Source organism: Vicia villosa, linkage group LG7, assembly GCF_029867415.1.
Source record: "Vicia villosa cultivar HV-30 ecotype Madison, WI linkage group LG7, Vvil1.0, whole genome shotgun sequence".
NCBI classification, from domain to species: domain Eukaryota; kingdom Viridiplantae; phylum Streptophyta; class Magnoliopsida; order Fabales; family Fabaceae; genus Vicia; species Vicia villosa.
In genome coordinates, this window is record NC_081186.1 from 86,293,947 (window position 1) to 86,320,591 (window position 26,645).

A 26,645-nucleotide genomic window follows, 5' to 3' on the forward strand; every position below is an offset into this window, starting at 1 on the left:
AAGCGTAAGTACATGATGTTATCTATGCTAATTTCTGGGCCTAAACAACCAGGGAATGACATAGACGTATACTTGGCACCCTTAATCGAAGATTTAAAGTTTTTGTGGGAGAGAGGTGTGGAGGTTTACGATGGGTATAGGAAAGAAAGTTTCAACTTGAGGGCGATGTTGTTTGGAACAATTAATGATTTTCCAGCATACGGAAATCTATCCGGGTACAGCAACAAGGGTCAAAAGGCGTGTCCTGTTTGTGAAGATGAAACCGATACGACACGATTGGCGCTTTGTCAGAAGAATGTCTTTCTCGGCCATCGTAGATTCTTAAAATCTAATCATCACTACCGTGGGTGGAGAAAAGCATTCAATGGAGAGGCCGAACATCGTACAGCCCCGCCTTTTTTGTCAGGTGATCAAATTTTTGAAAAGGTGAAAGATGTGAGCACTCAGTTTGGCAAGCCTTTTGCACATTCAATTGTCAAGGGTGGGTGGAAGAAGAAGTCAATTTTCTTTGAACTTCCATATTGGAAGTCGTTGTACGTAAGACATTTCCTGGATGTTATGCATATTGAAAAAAATGTATTTGACAGCGTTATAGGTACGCTACTCAATATACAAGGAAAGTCTAAGGATGGCGTTAACATAAGGAATGACATGGTAAACATGGGGATGAGAACTGAATTGGCGCCCGTGACGAAAGGAAGACGAACATATCTGCCACCTGCTGTTTACACTCTATCTAGAAAGGAGAAGAAAACATTGTGTAAGTTCCTCAGTGAAGTAAAAGTTCCAGAAGGCTACTCTTCAGATATTAGAAGACTTGTGTCCATGAAAGACCTCAAGTTAAAGAGTTTGAAGACGCATGATTGCCATGTTATAATGGAACATTTTTTACCAATAGGTATACGTTCTATTCTGCCAGAAAAAGTAAGAAGTGCAATAACTAAGCTGTGTTTCTTCTTCAGGTCTATTTGCAGTAAGGTGGTCGATCCCGCGATCTTACCAACATTGCAAAATGAGATAGTTGTTACTTTATGTGATCTTGAAATGTATTTTCCTCCCTCGTTTTTTGACATAATGGTTCATCTAGTCGTTCATCTTGTGAAAGAGACACAACTGTGCGGACCAGCTTATATGAGATGGATGTACCCTGCTGAACGTTATATGAAAATATTAAAAGGGTACGTGAAAAACAGAAGTCGACCGGAGGGTTGTATTGCCGAGCGATACGTTGCTGAAGAAGCGGTTGAGTTTTGTACTGAATATCTGTCAAATGTTCAATCAATTGGACTCCCCAAATCTCATATTGTCGAAAAAAAAGAAGGAAAAAGGCTAATTGGAAATAAAGTTGTGACAGTATCAATGGTCGAACGGGATCAAGTGCACTTGTATGTTCTGCACAATGAGATTGAGGTTGAGCCGTTTGTTGAAATGCACAAAGTTGTTCTCCGAGAGTTAAATCCAAATAGAAATGAGAACTGGATAGTACGAGAGCACAATCGAAGTTTCATACCGTGGTTTAGAGATCATATTTATTCAAAGTATCGTTCAGATCCTGCTTCAGTAACAGAAAGGTTGAGATGTTTAGCCTATGGTCCATCTGTAATTGTACTTTCTTATAGCGCATACGCAATTAATGGATACACATTTTATACCAAAGAACAGGATGATAAAAGTACTATGCAAAATAGTGGTGTAACCTTGGTAGCTGAAGCTATGCACATATCAAGTGCGAATGACTTAAATCCGAAATTTGCAAATTTGTCATATTTTGGGGTTATCGAGCGCATTTTGGTGTTTGATTACGCGAAGTTTCAGATTCCTGTATTTGGTTGCAAGTGGGTTGAAAATAATAGTGGCGTACGAATGGATAAGTCAGGATTTTTGCAAGTGGATCTCAATAGGGTAGGGTACAAAGATGAGCCTTTCATTCTAGCCTCTCAAGCTAAACAAGTGTTCTATGTCAATGATCCGACAAGTACGAAATGGTCTATAGTGCTTTTATCTAACAAAATAGTTGATGAAAAAATTGAAGATCAAGGTGATATTGGTGTTGGCATTGAATCTTGTACAAGAAACGATCAAAATGAGAATGAATCTTGTATTAGAAATGATCATAATGAGGGTATTTGGATCAATCCAACCGTCCGCATTGTTAAGAGACGCGTAGTACACAAACCTACCAAGAAAAGAAAGAGACGTTAGTGATAAAGGTAATAGTATACATAGTCCGACTAATTTGTTTTATTCAATTTGGTGCATATTCTCGTTTTGTACATAACTTTTGAACCATGTATCCGCTTGTTGACTTCTTTACATGTAACTATACTATTTTGACGATTCCGGAGCTGCTCATGCACTTATCTTTACATTTCGGGACTATTTTTTTATCGGTTTTGCTTCTGCCCGTAATCAAAAGTCGGGCTTAGGGTCTGAATTTCGGAAAACCGACTTTGTTTTTGAGTCCGTGGCGACGTTTTACCATAGCCATGTAAATTTCGTTCAATTCCGATAACTTTCTTTTTTACGCTTATTTTGATTTGTACCGATTTCGTTTCCGATTTACTTGTACATGCATGGTTTGACTTCCATTTGACTTGTATAGATTGTTAGCTTATTAATAGTGTACTAATGTGCTTTAGTTTGTTTGATACAGGTTCAATGGCTTCAGATAGAGATGCTCCACCTGAAAACCCACCTGAAAACTTACAAGAAAACTCACAAGAAAGAGTTGCTTCGGATACAAATGCTCCACCTGATACTGAAGCAAAAGAGGTTGCACGAGGCATCACTATTATGAGGAGTATCATACGACATAGAGACCAAGGATTAGTATACCGATTGGAATGGAATTCTGATAAACAACCAATTGGTCCTAATTCTGCAAAGTTGACAAGTTATATTGGTACACTTGTCCGTATGCATATTCCGGTCTCCATAGCTACCTGGAAATCGAAAACGAAAAATTTAGAATTGGAGGAGAAAAAACAAGCGATTTGGGAAGAGCTTCAGGTATATATCATATATGGTTAATTGTTGTTATTATCTTGACGATAAATTGTTTAAATTATTTATACTAACACACTATGCGTACGTTTTTTTGCAGAGGACTTTTGAGATACCAGATGAACGTAAAAGCTACATACTTAGTTTGGCCGGCAAGAGATATAGAGGGTGGAAAAGTTTTTTGACAAACACCTATCTTAAGGATAAAGATGGAAAATTTCTTGAAAATGCACCGGGACGGCCAACAAAGTATGCGACCTTCATTGATGAAGCAGATTGGGCTGAGTTTGTAAAGCAAAGAGATGAAGCTTTTCAGAAAAAGAGTGCCACGAATAGGGAGAGAGCATCCAAACCCGCGTATCCATACAAAAAAGGGCGTTTGGGATATGCACGCTTAGAGGATAAAATTGTAAGTAAATAGAAATTCGATTTAATTAATTGTCTACATGTGCATGTTTTAATTGACGATTTTATCGTTTGTGTCAATGCATAGTTGGAGGAGACTAAAAGTGAGGAAGCTTCACTTCCTGTACATGTGTTGTGGAAGGAAGCTCGTGTGGGCAAGAATCACGCTGTCGATCCCGATGTTCAGAGAGTTTATACTGAATGTGTAAGTATAATACTATGTCTTTAATTAAATCAAATGTTTTTTAATATACAAATGACTTTTTATCTCCACTAATAATTATTTAAATGTAAATGAATTACAGGAGACCTTGTCGCAATCGGCATCCACCGGTGAGGAGAGCGTACTTAGTAGAGTACTAGATGCTCCCGAGTATCCCGGTCGGGTGAGGGGTAAGGGTCATGGTGTGACTCCAACCTCTTTTTACAAGAGTCCTAGGAGAAGAAATCCTTCAAATGAAGAAGTGTTGCAAAAGTTGGCGGAATTGCAAGCACAAGTCTCTGAATTGCAAAGAGATAAAGAGGCGTATATGAGAGAAAAATGCAACACTTCATCGGTGAAAGAAACTAGTGATAAGGCTAGTATCAACTATCAAAGGAAATTTCCCGAGGTAATTATAATTTTTTTTCCTTTTAAATTGTTCTATTTTATTAATGATAATGACTTTATATTTACTATTGGTTTAGGGCATTTCATCTTGCCAACTATACTTATCGGAACCGAATTATCGACTAGTTGGCAAGGGAAAAGTGCACAACACTTCGGGAGATTTACTTCACCACAGACCGCTCCCGGATGGACACCTGAAAGTATCGGTGGATGTTGTATTAGATCGTGATGCGATTCTACCGGTACCTGACATGGTCTCAGAGACGACATTGCTGCGAGATGCAATAGGATCGTTTGTTGCATGGCCCTCGGAGCTCATTACCATTAGTGATGAGGTAAATTGAAAACGATTATGAATCATTTAGTTTTCGAATGTCAATTCTAAACCGTTTATTAATTATGTTTTACATTTTATTTTTAGACTGCTCCTATAAAACCCGCAATTAAGGGTAAAGGGATTTTACAGGAGGAGGAGTCTGTTGCATCGCTAAAAGAGGTACATTTAAAGTGTTAATATATAATCTGAATCAAAATATGCATGATTTTATATTTTACCTAACTTATATGATTTTTAGGCATCCGCTCGGGAGTCACAACAAGTGACGCAGCAGGTTCGTAGTGTACCACCCAGTGGTCCTCCGAAGCAAGCGGCAAGAAAAGGCGGTGCTTTTGTGCCTCGATACCGGGCGACACTCGCAACAATGGTTGATATGTCCGATATGAAGGATGGTGCTTTACGGGAAATCGAGATGGATGAAAGTGTCTTCGGTATTGAGTTCAAGTCACATATTACAATTGATGACTTGCAAGAGATTTTTAACCAAGATCAACTAGGCGTCAGTAATATGCATTCATACATCCGGTAATATTCACTCATTCGATATATTATTTAATTAGTCCCACAATATAATTTATTTACACTTTTCAATGAAAAGAATCTAATGTTTATTATGTTTTTATTTAAGGTTGTTGTATGACAGAGTGTTGCGCGGGACTGCATTGTCTAACAGATTCCGGTTCGTGTCTTCCGCCCATTGCAGCGGAATGGAAATTGTTTCGGATCCGGAATCTGTTAGACAGCGCTTAGTCGATAGATTCATGTCCACCGGCAATACAGAATGTCTGCATCTTTGGGCGTATAATACCCGACCAGTAGGGTTAGTTTCTCATTCTTTATTCATCTAATCTCTGTTTCTTTAGTGTATAGCAATATTTTCATATAACCTATTGTTTTAATTTATAGAGCACACTGGTTGCTGCTTGCTATCAACCCGATAAGGGAAGTCGTGTATTATCTGAATTCGGTAAAGGGTGAATGGACCAATTATCCGGCCATGAAGGAAATCGTTGATTTGTAAGTAGGATCGTTCTAAATATATATTCGTGTATATTTATATATTTACTTATTTGTGGGATTGATCTAAACATATGCTTTTATATATTTGTTAATTAGATCAATACAAGTATTCCGTAGTCAACGGGACGCACAGGTATCCCGGACTAAATCAAACAACATCACCTGGATCGAAGTGCAGGTACATTACTTTTCACAAATTTGCTCATAATATTTATGCTACTTGGTAAAACAAGACAACTTATATAGAATCTTATTTGTTTTTCTATGTAGTGTCCGCTACAGCGTAACAGTTCAGACTGCGGATACTTTGTATTGAGGTTTATGAAAGAAATCATTCAGGCGAATCAATTAGAGATTCCTCCCACGGTATAAAGTTATAACTTAAGATAATTTCATATAATTTATTACATTTACCTAAATATATTATTCATATTATGTTTTTGTTTTATAGTACCTTGACGAATTCCGTGCTGCTGGGTACTCGAAGCTAAAGTTAGAAGAAATCAAAGAGGAATTGTGTCAATTTTATATTAAGCTATTTTTCATGCAGATTTGAACTATAATATTGTTGATTTTGTAATGATGTATATATATAATTTTGTAATGATGTATATATATAATTTTGGATATTATAATGGTATATATTAGTATATATATTGTCTTACTGATGGCTGAAATAATTTAGTCGAAAATATATTACAGGTCGAAAATATATTACAGGTCGAAAATATTACAGGTCGAAAACATTACAGGTCGACTGGGAGGATTAAATTATAGGCTGCACATAAAAATACCTCATTTAGCAACTACAGCGCTTCTTAAAAGCGCTCTTAAAGGTCCACATACTAGAGCGCTTCTTAGTAAAAGCGCTGGCAAAGACCAGTAAAAAAGCAAAAAAAATTAAAAAATTACGCAGCATACAAAAGCGCTTTTGGAAAGCGCTCTGGTAGGCCCCCCTATGAGAGCGCTTTTTCTGGAAAAAGCGCTCTCATAGGGGGGCCTACCAGAGCGCTTTCCAAAAGCGCTTTTGTATGCTGCGTAATTTTTTAATTTTTTTTGCTTTTTTACTGGTCTTTGCCAGCGCTTTTACTAAGAAGCGCTCTTAAAGGGGGGTCTACCAGAGCGCTTTTTCCAGGAAAGCGCTCTAATAGGGGGACCTACCAGAGCGCTTTTTCCAGGAAAGCGCTCTTAAAGGGGGGGTCTACCAGAGCGCTTTTAAAAGCGCTTTCGTAGCCTACGCCAGCGCTGGCTATGGCAGCGCTTTAAAGCGCTGTTAAAGGCCAAAAAAAGCGCTGTGAAAGCTGTTCCGTGTTGTAGTGAGAGGTGGGTAAAGAAATTTTCAAATAAATTTATGACTACGTAAAAAGTCATTTCACAAATAAGGATAATGTACCCTAATTATAATTAGGAAACGTGTTACCTTTGGTTACTTTAAACAACCGTTGTTATATTTTTGACACATAGCTTCTAACAAAGGTTGTTATAAACGACCGTTATGATTAAGTTTATTATAAATTTTGTGAAATATTTTTTTCGTCGATACTCACTAAATATATAACCTTTCTATCTGATCTACAACATCATGATACGAAAAATTAAGTTATATTAGAAGAACAAGTTATACCATTTCGAATTCTTCAGTCCATTATTCGCATTTTGCTTTTTAACAGTTAGATTTTGTTTCAATGCTCATAGTTCTTTAACCTCCCTTACCTTCACCTCTAATTCATTTTGCAAAATTTTCTTTACTTTGTAAACAAAATTAGAGGTGGAGAAGGAGGTAGTTGAAGAACTAGAAGCATTAAACCAAGTTCTAACAATTAAAGAGCAAAACATACGCAATGGACTGGAAACTATTATGAAGATGAACATGAAAGGTAGTGATTTCCTAAGATTTGATGCAACAAAGATAAACTTTCGAAGAAGATTAGTTCGCTGAATTACTTTGGGGTTTCCATTTTGCATGTTTGTGAAGAAAAATTGTCGAACCGTTAATTTTTTAATTTTAATTTTTTAATTTATTTTAATTTTTAATTTCAATTTTATTTTTCGAACAATTCATATTTAAAAACACAAAGAAAAGCTAAAATTTGTTCTAAAATAATCAAACAATGACCTTTAAGACACATTCCTTCTCTTTACCACTAAGCTAATGTACATTAGTGATAAATAATTTCTATAATTTGTAGTAATATTAAACATTTCTTAACTTAAAATAATAAATACAAACCTAAGTCCTTTCAGGTTAAACGGTAGTTACTTTACAACTATATCAATCAGTTTTTATTGTTAATATTTCTAACAATGAATATTTAACTTAATAATTTCGAATAATTATTTATTTATTTTAAATAATACACAAATTTAAAAATAAAATTAATAAAATATAAATCTCAAATATAATTAATATTTACATGAGTTACTATTATATTAATTTATTATTTTAAATAAATAATACTTTGAAAAATAATAGATCATTTAATTTGAATGAAATAAATATTTTAATAATTAATTGAATTATTAATAAAATTAATTAATTAATATTAATTTTAATTATTTTAAAATAAGTAAATATTTATTTGTGTGTTATTTAATATTATTATTAAATTATTTATTTAATTTCTCTTTGATTAATTATATTTAGAATTTACATTTTATAATTTTATTTTTTAAACTTTTGTATTATTTAAAATAAATAAATATTTATTTTATGAATGATTTAAAATAAATAAATAAGTAAATTTTTATTATGAATTTTTAACTTAGGCATTCATCATTAAACATATTAAGAACAATTGGTGTAGGTAAAATGACTATCATTTTATCTAATAAATTTTGTGTTTTTTATTTTAAATTAAAAAATGTTTAATATTATTGTAAATTATGGGAATAATCTATCACCAATATACAATAGCCTTGTGGTCAAAGCATATGATGTGCCTTAAAGATTCTTCGTTCGATTCTTTTAGGAACAAATTTTGCCTTTTTTGATGTTTTTAAATATGAGTTGTTTAAAATTAAGTTGAAATTAAAAATTAATTTAGTATTTTAAAAATGAACAATAAAATTAAATTTAACGTGGCAGTCCAGTCACAGTTTAAAAGTAGAAAAAAACTGATTTTAAAAAAATTTGTACGAAAGGACAAATATGGCCCAATTAAATTTTGTGAGGGATTAAATTGAATTTTTTTTGTGAGAGATTATTTAGAATTGTATAATTTTTGCGAGGGACTAAAATGAGTCTTCACTCTAAATTTTTTTCAAAATCCACTTTAAACCCTAGTCATTCACGCTCAAAGGCTCTAGCCAAATCAATCTTTGAAACTTGGACACACTTAAAAATCAGGAACTACAAAGACTGTATTTAGTTTTAATGTACATAAATAATGGTTAAATATATTTTTGGTTTTTATAAATTTCACAAATTTTATTTTTAACCTTTATTAGAAAAATAACATATTTTGGTCCTTATAAAAATTTTATGAATGTAGTTTTAGTTCATATTCTTAAATTTTAAAAATTGTTTAATATGCTTTGGAACCTTAGCAACAAAACTGACAACTTATGGATTAAATGGATTCACATATATTACTTGAAGGGTGAAAATGTGATGCAGGGTGAGAGCAAGCCAAGATACTCTTGGATCATGAACCAATTGTTGAACCTGAAGCCTATCTATGTTCAGATACAGCAGACTATGGTGGATAGATTTAGAATGAAGGAAGCTTATAAGGTTCTACAAATGCATAATAGCCGTGTTAGATGGAGAAGCATTATATATCACAACATTACTAGACCTCGAGCTATGTTTATTCTTTGGTTAGCTTGTAATGGTAGATTGGCTACCAAAGATAGACTAAGGAAATTTGGCTTGTTGGCTGATGATGTTTGCTGTTTTTGCCATAAGCAAGAAACCATACAATATCTCCTCTTTGAATGTAACAGGAGCAAAGCTATATGGAAATAAATTCTGGATTGGATGCACATTCAACATGAGCCAAATTCGTGGGATGCAGAATTGGAGTGGATTACGCAGATCTGCAAGAGGAAGAATTGGAGATCCCGTATCCTTGTCTGTGTTGTTGCTGAAACCATATACTCTATATGGAAGTTAAGGAATGATACAATTTTTGGGCATACAGTGAATAATAGAATTGGGAGAGATATTATTGACACAATAGTGTATAGATGTTGGGAGCATGATAAACTCAGGCCTCATCTAGCATCTTTAATGATATAGTTTGTTTTTGTTTTCCTAGAATCGGATTGTACCTAGGTTCTTTGATATCTTTGGGCTGGATCGGTTGAGATCGCCTTGTATTCAGTGTTTTTTGAATTAATCAAATCATTTATTGATTCAAAAAAAATGAATTTTTAAAATTTAAAAGATAATGATAAAAGTAATGAAAATCTCGACTTAGAAATTAAATTTTGAGTTTTTTTAAGGAATTTTTTATAACGTTCTATACATGTATGTAAAATAATCATTCAAAATTACATATTAGTTTAATAATAGAGATTAAAACTACGTGCATAATAATTTTATAAGGACCAAAACATGCTATTTATTTTATAGGGAACAAAAACAAAATTCGTTAATTTATAGGGATCAAAAACATATTTAACCCTATAAAAGTATTATAAATATATGATGATTATTTAAAAGAGCATTGGTTTGTTGACACCCAATTTTGATACCAAATACTTACACCGTATATATAGTTCACTGTATTTCTACGGTGAACAGTGTATTTCTATTTAAATAATTTTATTTTTATAAATATTTATTTTTAATTAAAAAATATTTACTTTTTAAATTTATTTTATAACACAAATATATGATTGTATCATTAACCAATTTCAAAATTATATTAACCACAAAATTGCACGTCATTAACCAATTATTTTACTTATAATTTATTTACCACTTTCAGTACTTCATTAACCAATAAAATACATAGTATTAACCATGTTCTGACACTAAATTATAAATGTATTAACCAATGTTTATACTCTATTAACCAACTTTATGTTACTATTTAATATTTGGCTAAATTACATATTTGATCCCCCTATTTTGCCCAACTCACGGTATTAGGCCCCTATTTTTTTTAAACAGTTTTAATCCCCCAAGCCCATTTGTCAGCAAAAAAGCACTAAGGTGTACCATTGGTTTATTACGTGGCATTAAAATGATTGTCATGTCATTTTTAAATAACTAAAAACAAATTAAAAACACATAATTATGAGAAAAATGCAATAAAAAGAGGCTGAAACCTAAAATCAGTTCCATCATTCTCTTCTTCATTTGTTCTTGAAGTGCTACTTCCCACAACCCAGATCGTTCCATTTTCTCTTCTTCATTTCTGACCGTTTTCGCAAGAACTACTTCTTCCCTTCCCTTTGTAATGAATTATGAATCTGTGTAAATATCAAGTTTGTCTTCTCATTCTAGGACGAGACGGATACAATGTTATTGTGGGTTAGATTCCCCACTTGCAACTTCCTAGACAACTCAAAATCCAGGTCGGAGGTTCTATGACTGTGGGTTATATAAGGTACAACTAAATCCCTAATTTTAATATTGTTCATCTTAAAATTTTAGGTAATTTAAATGGGTAATTTCTAACTTTCATCATATTTTACGTTTCATTTAGTTAAATGGAAAGAAAAGGGTGTTCCTTTTTTGTTTGGTATGATGACAAGATTTCAGACTGCTCACAAGAAGTGATTAACTCTCTATTAAAGAAGGTTAATGAGTTAAAGAGGAAATATGGTTTAATAAATAAGAGTGCTGATGACCTAAAGAAGAAGATCAAGTTATTGATTATTTTGTTACTTTTGTCTTGGGTTTTGATCATATTGTGAATCACAAAAGCATTTGTTTGAATATTGTTGTAATGTTACATTAGTAATGTTGTTAGGTTTGTAAGGAAGTAAAAATGTTATAAGCATTTGATATATAATGCTATCATAATTATATTTGTTATGTTACTGATATGTAATGTTTTGATAGTTATATGATGTTGTAATTATTGTTAATTGAGTAATTATTAATGATTTGATGTTATTGATAAAAGGGTTACATGTAATTTGTAATTTGTAATTTGTAATTTGTAATTTGTAATGAACAACAAAAGATATTTCAAAAGATAATTCAAACTCATATGTCATTAACAATAGGTTACACATAAAAGTTACAATCCATTACAAAATATATCAACATCAATTCAACATTAAACCAACAAAAAGTGATGCATCTTATAACATTAAACCGACAAAAAACGATATATCTTACAACACTAAACCAACAAAAAAGTGATCCATTACAAATATATGAGCATCAATTCAACATTAAACCAACAAAAAGTGATCCATTACAAATATATGACATAATAAGAACATTGCAATCAAGTAGTCTCTTGAGTCTGCGACACTTGGGATCCTTGTGTAAAAATAGTAGGTGCTTCGTTGTTTGAAGCAGTCTTTTGTTTTTTTGTCTTGTTACTTCCTTTTGCCAATTGTCGATTCGTCGCCTTTTTGCCTTTACACTTTCTTGAATTTTGCCCAATGATTAATTGTCAACCTTACTGAATTAGTCTGAGTGATAGTAAAAAAAACATCAATATTCAGTGTAGTTAACAACATTAAGTGAAAGTTATCAACATTCAGAAATTAACTTTTAATTCCAGGTTAACAACATGTCGGTGCAGTAATGAACATACCTCGCAAAAAAGTTAGGGTCTTCCTTAATAATGGAGGATGGTTGGCCATAAGTGAAAGACATTTGCAACTGTTACAGATTCACACAAAAATGTAGATGGGGAAGACCTAGGGTTTCAGTTTCAAATAGATAAAATACATCTTGCAACTATTACAAAATCAGTATCAAATAGATGAAATACCTTCGATGCGACCCCGACAAATGGTGTTGTAGGATCGTCTTCTCCGACTGTTTGATCTTCTCCGGTCGTAATCGTTTCTTCGGTCGTATTCTCTTTTCTAATTCTTTTTTTTTTCCAGAAAATGATTTTGGCTTTTAAAATATCATTACTCTAATGTCACGTAACTTTAATTTATTTTATTCTACTTTTGTTAATAAATAAATAAACTATAAAAATAATGCCAGTAATAAACCAAGGGTACACTTCAGCGCTTTTTGCTGACAAATGGGCTTGGGGGACTAAAATTGTTTAAAAAAAAAAAAATAAGGGGCCTGATATCGTGAGTTGGGTAAAATAGAGAGATCAAAATTGTAATTTAACATTAATCTTTTTTTAATATTTGAAAATTCATTAACCAAGTTATGAACTACATTAATCAACTTTATATAAACTATTAACAAAAATCTAAATAGTATATATATATATATATATATATATATATATATATATATATATATATATATATATATATATATATATATATATATATATATATATATATATATTAACTATTTTATATAAGAATATATATTAACCAACTTTAGAAGTGTATTAATTAAATTTTAAAACTTCATTAACCAAAATAATTTTAAAAAAATAGAAATATATATTAAAATGTTAAAATAATAATAAAAATATTGTTTATGTATTTGTGAACAATAGATTAGATATGGTGTAAGTTGTGAAGATATCTTTTCTCTATTTAGAAGGCCGATCCACGAGGCAGCATAACATATCTAGTGTTGACTAGTAGTACTATGATTTCAAAAGTGTCACTTTCAGCTAATAGTAACTATACAAGATTGAGTTAATACATAATGGTTTTAAATTGCGGTCCGCAACCGCAATTGCATCCGCAATATTGCGGATGCAGTTGTCTCCGCAACCGCATCGGACCGCAATTACGGTGCGATTTTAAAATCTCGTCTTCGGATGTATTAGAAATCCCATCGGACAATTTTAATAATAGTTTTTTAAGTATTTTCATCAAAAATCAATATATTAGAATTGTAAAACTCAATTTACTTCTTATATAATGAAAAAACATAATATTAAGTGTTTTTCAATATAATATTTCAAACACTTTCTTTTAAAAATTCACGCCGCAATGGCCGCAAAGCGCATCGCGAAAAACGCAATAACCGCAATCGCAACATCCGCTATCGCAACCGCATCCGCAGCCGCAATCGCAATTTAAAACCATTATACATATTAGCTCCATCCCAACTACCAAGTAAAGGTTCCGTATTGATTCTTCCTTCCTTCCATTATAAATAGACCACACTTTCTTACTATTATTTTCATCCTTCACTAACAAATATCACATTTCAATCAACTTGAGTTGAGTACTATGGATTCCAAAATCGCATTCCTCATCCTTGGTCTATTGGCCATGGTTCTTCTAATTTCCTCACAAGTGTCAGCTAGGGACTTAACCGAGACTTCAACTAATACCAAAGATGGTAAATTATGTCTTTTATTTTAGTCTCCAAAATAGGAGTTAATGATTTTATTAAACTAATTAAAACTAGTAGGGGTCATTCATAATGCTAAAGATTTCTTTCTTAGTTTTGAAAACAAATAGATATCTAAAATTAATTTATTAATTATACTCACACAATATTGTATATGCAGAGGTGGTGGAAAAGTCAAATGAATTAAATGATGCCAAATATTACGGTGGAGGCTACAACCATGGCGGCGGCGGTTATAATGGTGGTGGAGGAGGCTACAACCATGGTGGTGGTGGATACAATGGTGGCGGAGGAGGCTACAACCATGGTGGTGGTGGTGGTGGATACAATGGTGGTGGAGGAGGATACAACCATGGAGGTGGTGGATACAATGGTGGCGGAGGAGGATACAACCATGGAGGTGGTGGTTACAATGGTGGCGGAGGAGGATACAACCATGGCGGTGGTGGTGGTTATGGAGGTGGACATGGTGGTAGTTCCGACAATGGTAACTGATTATATAATCATGCATGGACGTACTATGTATAATAAAAGAGGTATAGAGAAATATGAATCTTTTTGAGGTTATGTATTATCTATCTTCTCACTATATAGTATAGATAAGTCACTATGTTTATGTGAAGATGAGTTTGATTTCGAACCAAAGTGCTGAATGTGTAATCAATCATGTGTGTAATAAATCAAATATCATCCTTGTTACGAAAAAAAATCCAAATAACCATGTTTAATAATTTATTTACACCAAAAACCATCTTTTCGAAAAAATTACCTGTATGACCAGGTTTCAGAGGTGGTCTCCACATAGGAGCCACCTCTGGTGGCGCCAAAGACAAATTTTCTATAACCCATGCGCCACCCCAGGTGGCATCAATGTCCATTTTCTTCTTTCAAGCCACCCAAGGTGGCGCCTATGTACATATATATATATATATATATATATATATATATATATATATATATATATATATATATATATATATATATATATATATATATATATATATATATATATATATATATATATATATATATATATATATATATATATATATATATATATATATATATATATATATATATATATATATATTTTGTTTTTTTTAATTGTTTATATACTATTTTTTTTAAAATTTTTTTTATTTATTAATAAAATTATTTTAACATAAATAAATAATGAAACACCACATGTCATTCATTCCAAACATTACAAATACAAGAAATGCAGAAACAACATTATAAATACGGTCATACAGTTCAAACATTACAAATACGGTAAAAAAAAGAAAATTTATAAAACATGGATATTATGCTATTCACGACCCCTCCGACCATGACCCCTCCGACCCGGCGCCGGACCATGACCCCTCTCACCGCCAGTTCCGCAATCTGGAACTGTTCGAATCCGGTTGGAAGGATCTCGACGACCCACTTCTCCACGCCCCCCTATTCCTTGGTTGTTCTTGCTGTGTCTGGGTAGGTGGGCCTCGTATTAGCCCCTCCATGCGCTCGTTGGACATGTATTCTTGTATGTTGCTGTCAAATAGTCGGGTCCCCATGCCCTCAAAGATTTGTCTTGGCGGTGGAGTTGCGTCACATGGTCGATAAAACCCAGCGCTTGATTGACCTTGAAAAAATGGCATTGTTTGTTGGGGTGTGGTGTACCCATATTGTTGGTGTTGTGGAAATTGGGATGTGGGGTATCCATGTTGTTGGTACTGTGACGATTGAGTGGTCATTTGCTCGTTTGGGTCGTAATTGTCATCTAGACCCATGTCGGGGCTGGGTTGCCTATTGTAGCTGGAGGGGCCGGCGTCGCCGTGTTGTTGGGTGAAGGCCCATGATTGTTGCTGGATGGGTTTCCTAGTGGAGGAGGAGGGGCCGGCGTCGTAGTGTTGTTGGGTGAAGCCCCACGATTGTTGTTGGACGGGTAGCCTAGTGGAGGGGTCAGCGTCACGGAGTTGTTGGGTGAAGCCCCATGATTGTTGTTGGATGGGTTGACTTTGGTAGGGCGTTGTTGGTGTTGTTTGATATTCCTCATGGTCAGGTTGTTCGGATGTTTGGCGTTGTTGGCGTTGTTGGCGTTGTTGGGGTGGTTGTTGGGGTGGTTGTTGTGCGTATTGTTGTTGGCGGGGGTCGTGTAGGTAGTAGGGGTCGGACACATACATATCGGGGGTTGTGACTGTTCTATACCAAGCAAGGTATCCCGCGGTTGGAAACATGGGGAGTTGGGCAACAGGGAATTGTAGCAGACGGCTGCGACGCTGCTTCCACATCTCACAAAATTCAGGTGCGAATGTACGATAATCTGTGTGGTCCCATTGATTGTTAACTCTTTTAATATGCCAGCGACCCAAATCAGTGGGGGTTCCGGGATCGGTTGATGCATGCCAAACTGCAGTCTCACACGGTCAGATTGGTGCATCTCCACGATGTTGAACCTTATTATCGGTACTACTGCAGTCCAAACTTCCCGGTCACTCTCGTTTGGCTCATGGTCCAGCAACAAGTATGGTCTCCAATTAAACTGCGTAGGAGAAAAAATAACATATTATTAAAAAACATGATGAATTGTAATACATCTATATGATCATATAAAAGTTTAGGGGTAATACATCTTCAGCTCGGAGGTGATCAATTAGGTCCCGATACAAAACAACACTCCCCCTCGGATTCTTACTGTAATCCAATTTAGGACCACAGAACCTAAGAAAAAAGAGCAAAAATGTTATTTCAGATTTTTATGTAAAAGAGAGTTAGCGTTCAAGGAATAGCGTTGAAAAAGAGAAAAAGACGTACCTTGTTGCATAAGGGAACGTGTAGTTGTTCCTGCCTGCAGGGGATAGCGTCGGCACTCTCCACCAACCCCATACTTGTAGGAGGAACGCACATCCATAGAAGGTGCACTTCTCGGCAACCGCGTTCTTACAAAGAGACTGGTATAACATCGCCAAAACGGCGGACCCCCAACTATATTTCCTAATCTTGCTAATACTATCAAATTTACTTAAATAGAAAAAGTTGACAGTGTTACCTGTCGACTCCGGGAATAAAAGTTTACCAAACATCAGCATTATATAGACCTTAGTCATTAACCAAACATGCTCCTCGGTAGAGTTGTCCATAAAGACGAGTTCATCATAGTAAGCTCTAAGGGAGGCCAGACTGATACCCTGGCCTCTTGAACCTTGAGTAGGCACAACTAGATCTCTTCCCAACACTCTCTCACACATTGAATTAGCATGTTGAACAGATCCATTAACAGCCTTGTCATCAATGGGCAGACCAAGTAACATATAAACATCCTCTAGAGTAACACTACACTCACCTATTGGAAGATGAAACGTGTGGGTTTCAGGCCTCCATCGCTCTTGTAAGGCAAGGATGAATTTTCTGTCTATGGTGTTGTTGCTGACTTTTATGATATGTCCGAAGCCACATGCTTGGAGATTCAGAATAATCCTCTCGTCGGGTTCAACATAAGCGTGAGAACGTGTACGGAATCGGTCAACAGCCTAAGAACCACAAATAAATTGATTAAACTGGATATCATATACGCATAGATGTTTAGAAATAAATAAGTATAAACTTACATAGGTCGCCAAATTCGCTCTAGTTCCTCTGTGTGTTTTACCCATGGTAAGAAGTTGTTGTTGAGCCATTTTCAAGAACTCTTTAAGTTTTCTGTGGATTTGAAAATGCAAAGTGGTTTTTTGAAGAAGAAGAATATATGTTGGTGAAAAGAAAGCAAGTCTATGAGAGTATTTATAGAGGGTTGGTGGTTGCTGATGTTAAGTGCATGAGGGCCAAGTGGTGAGCATGCATGTGATACAGATATCAAAGTGATAAAGATGGGTTCACATGCATTCTGTGTTGAAATGACCATGCATTCCTGTGTTTTGTGCTGACTTTATCTAAGCATGCATGCATTAATTGTTTCTGGCAGAACAGACTAGGCCTGCATCCCGTGTTCGGTGCTGAATTGTCTAGGCATGCATGCATACAGTATTTCGATGCAGGTAGATCACATGCTGGCGGATCAGATTAGGGTTTTGGCAGTGGGGACCACTAGACAAATTTAGGGCAAAAAAAAACAAAAAAAAAAAGAAATTTCACTAATGCGCCACCCCAGGTGGCGCCATGCTGGGAAAAGTTACTCTAATGCGCCACCCCAGGTGGCGCCTACATGCTTTTGTTATTTTTTTTTTTGAAAATTTAGGGTTAGGGTTTGGTTAGGGTTTTCTATGTTATTTTTTTTATTTTTAGGGTTTAGGGTTTTTTCTAGTTCTATGTCACCGAAAATAATTAGCATAGAGTCTTCGCATGTGATTGTACAGTGTACACTGCTCAGTATGGTTGTGTCTGGTCAAGTCGGCAAAACTGTAGTTCACCAGTGTCAAGCACACCTCAAATCAACTCAGGCATTCATTTTCCGTCAACTTTATTCGCATGTGATTGTACAGTATGGTTGTGTCTGGTCAAGTCGACTGTGCAGCAGCTCAGCAGTGTCATGCATACCTCAAATCAATTGTGAAACAGTCTGGTGTGCAGCAGTGTCATTTATTCATCAAATCAACTCAGTACGCATGTGATTGTATAGTATTCGCCTTCATAATTGTCATCACTCAATGTTCGTCTACATAAAGGAAGCCTATAACGTGTAAAATAACACAACACATTACACATCTGATTACACATCTGAAATAAAACTCTCTACCCACTCAACAATGGCCCCTCCACAATACATTATCAACGCTCATGTTTTTGGCGAGACCTATGACAACGAAGAAGTTGGTTTTCTGTTTAGAAACACTGAGGTTAAACGATTTTGTTTAAGCAGAAAAGCAAATTTCAGTTACTTCAAAGGGAGATTAGAGACGAAGCTTGCAATGGGTGGTGTATCCCAGATTTTTTACCAATATCGATTTCTTCGTGGAGACAACCCGGTCAAGTTTATCCAAGTTGAGATCAAAGACGATGAAGACATGCAGAATATGTTTGCCAATCATGAGTATTCTGGTTACGAATGCATAGAACTGTATGTTACTCTACCAGAAGTTCAACCCACACAAATGGTTGAGTCACAAGTCATTGATGCACTTGGAGACGAGCAAGCAGAGGTCGACGTTGTAGATGAAGAAGAAGAAGCACCGGAAATAGAAGTTGATAACCTGGTAAACGAGGAAAGTGAAGATGAACCGGAAGTTGTTGTACCACGAGATCAAGTGCATATGCCTCCAGTGCACATGAGGAACCTGAATTTTGATGGGGATGACGAACCATCGACTGATATTTTCTATGATCCATACACCCAAACAGATCAACGGTTAAAAGTAGGAGACAAATTTCGTTCTAAGGAGGCATGTATCATGGCCATAAAAAGATTTCATATGGCAAACAATGTTGATTTTAGAGTTGATCGCGCCAATGTCGAAAGGTACAAAGTTTACTGTAGAAACACTGATTGTGGATTCAGGTTGCATGCATCATATAGGAAGAGAAGTGACTCATGGGTTATAGGATATATTTCCCAAGATCACACATGTGTTAACACAAATGTTTCACAAGATCACCGTAAGCTCAGTTATGACATCATTTGTCAAGAAATCTTGCCTCTAGTTGAAAAAGATCCATCGTTAAAGGTGAAAACGATAATCTCTCATATCGTTGCAACGTACAACTACACTCCGTCTTATAGAAAGGCGTGGCTGGCGAAGACCAAGGCGATCGAAGTTGTGTATGGAAATTGGGAGGATTCGTATAAACGACTCCCACATTTCTTATATGCGCTTCAAATTTATGCTCCTGGAACTGTTACTATTTTAGAGACCCTTCCGGCGCAATCTCCAGACGGAACATCACTTCAAGGAAATGTGATATTCCACAGGCTCTTCTGGGCTTTCCGCCCATGTGTACAAGGATTTTCATATTGCAAACCAATTCTTCAAATAGATGGAACTTGGTTGTACGGAAAATATAAAGGCACCATGTTGATGGCTGTGGCTCAAGACGGAAATAGTAACATCTTTCCTGTTGCTTTCGCTCTTGTGGAAGGAGAAACTGCTGGAGGTTGGGGTTTCTTTCTCAGAAATCTTCGGACACACGTTGCCCCCCAACCTGGACTTTGCTTGATTTCAGACAGACATGCTGCCATCGAGAGTGCGTACAACAATCCAGCAAACGGGTGGCAAAACCCTACATCAACGCATGTTTACTGTATTCGACACATCGCACAAAATTTCATGCGGGAGATAAAGGACAGGGCTCTTCGGAAGACTCTTGTCAATGCCGGATATGCGTTGACTCAACCGACGTTCCAATATTATCGACATGAAATTGTAGCGGCAAATCCAGATGCAGGCAGATGGGTAGACAATCTTGCTAGAGAGAAATGGACCAGATCATACGACAACGGGAAGCGATGGGGGCACATGACTACGAATCTTGTGGAGTCTATGAACGGGGTGTTTAAGGGCATCAGACACCTTCCGATTACTGCCTTGGTGGAAGCAACATACTATAGGATGGCTTCTCTTTTCGCAAGAAGAGGTGAGCGTTGGAATGCAGTTATAGAATCCGGACAATTATGGAGCGAAACATGCGTCAAATTCATGAAAGAGCAATCTGCCAAAGCCAACAGCCACATTGTGACATCTTTCGATCGATTCAACCAGACCTTCAGTGTTAAAGAAACGATTGACCATAACGAGGGCCTTCCGAGACAACAATACAGGGTTCTTATAGATGAAGGTTGGTGCGATTGTGGAAAGTTTCAAGCCTTTCGGATGCCATGCTCTCATGTAATTGCAGCATGTTCGTATGCGCATCAAGATCCGTTATCACTTTTATCTCCCATTTACAAGGCGGATACCTTGCTCGGGGTGTACAACAACTCATTTCAAGTGATGGCAAAGGAGGATTATTGGCCTGCGTATGAAGGGGACGTGGTTTGGCATAATGATAACATGCGGAGAAAGAAAAGAGGTCGTCCGAACAGCACCCGGATCACAACCGAGATGGATCATGAGAAAATGGTACGAAAGTGTAGCATATGTCGTGAAGTCGGGCACAATAAAAATACCTGTCCTAACCGTGGATCAAATTCCACCAACAATTAGTTGTATGTCATTTGTATTTTGTATCTGTATTTTTATTGATAATGTTTTTGTATTTGTATTAGTATTAGTATTAGTATTTGTATTTGTATTTGTATTTGTATTTGTATTTGTATTTGTATTTCTATTTCTATTTCTATTTCTATTTCTATTTCTATTTCTATTGGTTATGTATTTGTATTATCCTTTATTAAATCAACTAGTTATGTCTTTGTCTCGTTGTGTGTTTGTCCTCATGGACCATACTGCCACTCTTTATTTTGGACAGTCAAATTCGCATGCTTTCGTCTAGTCCCATCAAGTCAGTCATTGATCAGCGTGTCTGCATTTATCATACATGTTAGGCGTGCTTGTAAACAGTACGCAACATCATTACTTTTTTCTACCCACTACTATTATAAATTAGGGGCTCCTATGGTTGAGTTTACACACAGATACACAAACTCCAAATATCAAACAATCACACAAACACAACCATGCCTCGCCGGACAACCATTAGGCCAGATGGATGTCACCGGACAACAGAGTTGCCGCCCCTGAGATCAACATGGCGTGCCGAACCTGAACCGGAGTATCGCAGAAGGAACGGACATGTCATATTCTCCGCCGTCAAACCTCCCATGCCGGTTCTGTTGTGGAATATCTCTTCCGTCGAGCAACTCAAGAGGACTCTCATGTCTTTTTTAGAGGGGGAGTACGAGGCCGGCGAACAGATAAGAAGCATCAAGAGGCTTAAAACAATGGCTGATGATGTGACGGGAGCAACGATAACTTTCTGGGACAACGTGGAATACGACATTGATGCCATTCAAATGATGCATGGACCTAATGACATTGTTTTAACCGTGGTGATTTCTTAGATGTTTTACTTTATCTTTTTCTGTTGGTTATTTTCTATGTACCTTTTAATTAATGAATGAACTACTCTTTTCCGTGGACGCTCGAGTTAGCTGATTCACTGATTTTATCTGTTGCAATTTAATATATATATTTTTTTAATACTTTAAAATAAAAACAATATTTTATTAATAAATAAAAAAAACAAAAAAAAAATTATTTATTTATGTTAAAAACAATTTTATTAATAAATAAAAAAAATTAAAAAAAAATAGTATATAAACATTAAAAAAACAAAAAAAAAAACAAAAAAAAAAAGGGAAGTGTGCATAGGCGCCACCCTAGGTGGCTAAAATTGAAAAAATGTACATTGATGCCACCCTGGGTGGCGCATAGGTTAGGAGAAATTGGGGGTTGGCGCCACCTGAGGTGGCTCCTATGTGGATACCACCTCTGAAACCTGGTCATATGCGTAATTTTGCCGAAAACATGGTTTTTGGTGTAAATAAATTATTAAATATGGTTATTTGGATTTTTTTTTCCACTACTTCGCCTCCTTCTAGGTTTATATATCCATTGTGCAAATTTTAAACTAAATTCAACTAATATTAATATTGCCTTCAAATGGAACATTCATTTCACAAATATTTCAGACAAAATTTACATGATTTATATTTTGATTTTCAAATATACAATTCAAATAATAAATAATATTTAATTTATAAAATACTATAAATAAAACTTATTTTGTAATTTTCACCCATGTTTTAAGTAATATATATTTCATAATGTTTTTAAGCAATATAATATAGACTAATTTAAATATATTTTTTAATTTTTTTTTATTGTTTTGTAAATAAAACTAAAAATAATTATTAATTTTTTTATTTTTATAAATGGAATAGGAAATATTTATTAAGTTATTGTTCACTTGTCTTGCTATATCCTACATTCAATTATGTCCCATGTTTTCGTAGATACACCTTCGGAAGCACCTTTTATTTAATAATTTTGATTTTTTTCCGCAAATACATCTACGGAAGCGTTAAAAAACATAGTGAACAATGAGAAAATTCAAAATATTTGAGTTCAGTAAATCTTCCGTAGATGTATCTACGGAACGTGTTAAAAATATAGTGTTCCGTAGATGTACCTGCGAAACCTTCTTCTATATTATAAATCAGTGTTATTTCACTCCAAAACACCAATATTATTAACAAAAAGAAAATCAAATTATAGTACATCAAAGTAGTGCAATTTAAAGGCAATGAAATATGTACAACAAAAGAGTACATCGTATAAATCATCTAAATATCGTCAAATACATAATCAAAATAAACTGCAAAAATGTAATCAAATTACAGACATCAATAAAACCACAGGCATCACTACTGTGTGTGCCGGACAACATCCTCCTCCTCATCCCTGCCTCTGGCCCCGCGTCTGCGTCCACCACTTCGTTTGCTTGCTACTCGGCCTCTACCGTCAAGTGCCTCACAAGTCCTGACATGATGTAGACGGTACAAAAATACATATTTGCCTGGTTCCATCTGAGCGGGATCTAGGCACTAGCACACGACATGGCCTTGGTGTAAATCTGAAGGACCCCTAGGTGCCTCATTTTATTGTTTATTCTAGTACTTTCATTCCATTTTTGTTCTATTTAAATTTTGTTTCCTTGTTTTCTTTAAGTTTTAGGAGTTTTGAAGGTGAAAATTCATGATCAAGTGGATAGATGTTGAAGTAGAAAAGATACAAGAAGATGTTTGAAAACTAGAAGAGAGCAAAGGAAGTTGCACAAAACAAGGGGGCATTATCGTCTGACCATAATGGCTATTATGACTGTAATTGCCGCAACGACCTTTGGATTTCCAATGTCTTGTTGTTTCATTTCTGGCCCTTCCACATTTCAAACATTTACACTCTGATTTTAAGCATCTCTAATTGTGAATTATGGCTATTTTATTTGGTTCAGGGATATAAAACACCATATGACCTCAGATTACACTTACAACAATTTTACTTTAATGCGTTTTACGTTCTTGCACAAAGTCTTATAGTAGAAAGGTAAATAAAAGTTTACATGAGTGAGTCATAGGCGGAAATCATAGTCTTAAATATATTTTTTATTAAATTAAAATCAATCAAAATTACTTCAAAACCAAATTATTAATTGTTTTAGTTAATGAACAAAATATAAATTCGGTACTCCAAATAATGCTTAACGAAACAATACATTATTACTACTCTCGTAGAATTAAACATTCTAAATGTTGGAACATACAAATCAAATTAAGGTTTTAATAATGGAGAAAATGAACAATTGAAGAAGATGAAGATTAAAGAAATTGAGAGAGAGAGAGAGAGAGAGTGAGAGAGAGAGAGAGAGAGAGAGAGAGAGAGAAATTGAGGGTGGGTGGACAAATTGGCATTAACCACAATAGGAGTAGTGAGCCCCTTTTATAGTACAAGATACAAAGTGATTGGAACTAATAAAACAGCCTAAACAGAAACAGAAAAAATAGCTAAGCTTCAGTGTAACCGGTTACGGCAAACAGCGTAATCGGTTATGCTACTACAACAACACCAGTAACTCTGTTTCACGGGTTCATAACCGGTTACGGCAAACAGTGTAACCAGTTATGTCAACTGAAGTGATAAAAAACAATAGTTTCAACATTAAACCAAATTCGCTTTTTGTGTATCTTTGCGATATCATACGCAATTAATTAATTTGTTGCTGAATTTTTGTTCTCTTATTATTCGTAAAATTATTTTTCGTAAGAATTGGAGTATCTCTTATTTTTCACTTATTAATTATAGGGAAATGCTAACGAGTGCCCCAGGGGCACTTGTTAAGAGTTTTAAAAGGTAAGCAATACTTGTATTTAATATTTTATAAAAGGAAATATCTAACTTTTTTAAGCAATGACAGACTTTGTTTTATTGAAATTACTTGTATTAAAATCATTGAATATTGAAATAAATACTTTATTTAAGGAATATTTTCTTGATATGGAATGCTTAAAGAGTGCCCCTGGGGCACTCGTTAGCATGACCCTTAATTATAATAATCAATTATATATAAAAAATAAAGATACGGGATAAGCAAACATAAAAGACTTTAAAGACTTAAAAACAGCACTCAACGAGTGACTATTAAGCAAACATACTTGCAAACTCATCAAAAAAGACTTACCTAAATAACTAAAAGGATGAGTCTGTCGTTGATTAATGTCATAAATAAATTTTTCTTTTTGTGTTTAAGTCATAATCATGATGTTAACTTAATATATCTTTTTAGCAAAAGATCAACACGAGAAGATTTGTTTGTTCACCAATAAAAGACACTAATTCATTTAAGGTCGCAATTGGTAAAGGAGATATCAACATCTAAATATTTGTTGCCCTCTCTGATTCCACATGTTTGAATTCTATTACCACGAATTTCTTACCATTATTAAAGGAGTTGTTTTAGGCGGTTTATTAACTTTCATATAAGACTATCTTATGGTTACATTTATAAAGATTATTTGGTAAAGAATTTAGTGAATAACATATAAATTAGTTGACAGCAAATCAATTTATAAAAATAATGTATAAGTTAGTTTTTTTACGAGGATATTGCATAACTTAGATATGGCAAATAAAATCACTAGTAAATATTGCACGGTTTAATAAAATATAAAACAACACTAGTGCGATATCTTATAGACAATTGCTTATTAAAAAAAACATACGAGTTGATAAGCTATAGAACTAATAATCATGTCGGCAACAATGTTCACAAATTGCAAGTAATTTGTCTAAATCTTTGTTAACATTAAATGCTGAGTGCTCCAAATTTGTATCCATAGAAAAAACCAAGAGACACTATATCCATACATATCATTAAATTTGCGAAAAATAGAAAAATTCAAATAAGTGGGTGACTATCATTATCGTGGGCTTGCAATTTCAACATCAGTAGTTTTTAAGATAAATTGAATACACAAAATAAGTTCACTATTACATAAAAGTCGTTTTATAACGGCTGAAAAATGTTATCATTACGCTTGATCAAACTGTTATGAAGTAAAAGTGGTTGTAAGTATAATATTTTTTACCGCGGTCGTGTGACCATAATTATAATTAGGAAGTGTGTTATCTTTCATAACAGTTATTTTGAACAACCATTGTAATATTCTCAATGCATAACATTTAACAATGGCTGGCCATTGTGATATATACACTGAGTTTATTATAAATTATGTTGAATGCTTATTTCGTCAATATTCACTAAACATATAACCTTTCAATTTGATCTAGAAAATTATAATATGACAAATTAAATTATATTAGAAGAACAAGTTACACCGTTCAATGCTTAACAAGAATTCTTCAGCTCATTATCCGTATTTTGCTCTTTAAGAGTTAGATTTTGTTTCATGTACAACCATTAATTTTCTTATATTATAGATAAAAATATTGGGATCATAAATACCATTTTTTCTAAATAATAGATTTTTTTCCGTATACAAATATTGTTTTTGTTTAGGTATCATTTACAAAAATATTTGGATCAATATTAAATTTTCGTATATAAAAATATTTAGATTTATAATAGTTTCGATCATAAATATTATTTTTTATATATAAAAAATAGGGTTAAGTCACATTTTGCCCACTGTCATTTGGGGCGAATTTCAAAAACAACCCTGTAAAAAAAAAACTTTTTTATTCTGACATGGAAACACTATTTGACATTTTTTATTTTTTAATTTATTTTATTATTATGTGGAAACACACGTGGAGTTTTATATATTTTTTATTCTGACATGGGAACACTATTTTTATTTTTCAATTATTAAATTATTGAAGGGATTAGAATTAAGAAAAATCAAACAAAATTTTACCTTTACC

At 34.3% G+C, this 26,645-nt stretch overlaps 1 protein-coding gene across 1 annotated transcript; it reads left to right on the forward strand.

The window, feature by feature from the left end:
* The first annotated feature begins 13,636 nt into the window (after window positions 1–13,636).
* LOC131621075 (abscisic acid and environmental stress-inducible protein-like) lies at window positions 13,637–14,543 on the forward strand. Its single transcript, XM_058892285.1, has 2 exons — window positions 13,637–13,782; window positions 13,955–14,543. Exons 1-2 carry the CDS (start codon window positions 13,671–13,673, stop codon window positions 14,287–14,289), a joined length of 447 nt encoding a protein of 148 aa, XP_058748268.1. The 5' UTR covers window positions 13,637–13,670; the 3' UTR covers window positions 14,290–14,543.
* Window positions 14,544–26,645: the final 12,102 nt, after the last annotated feature.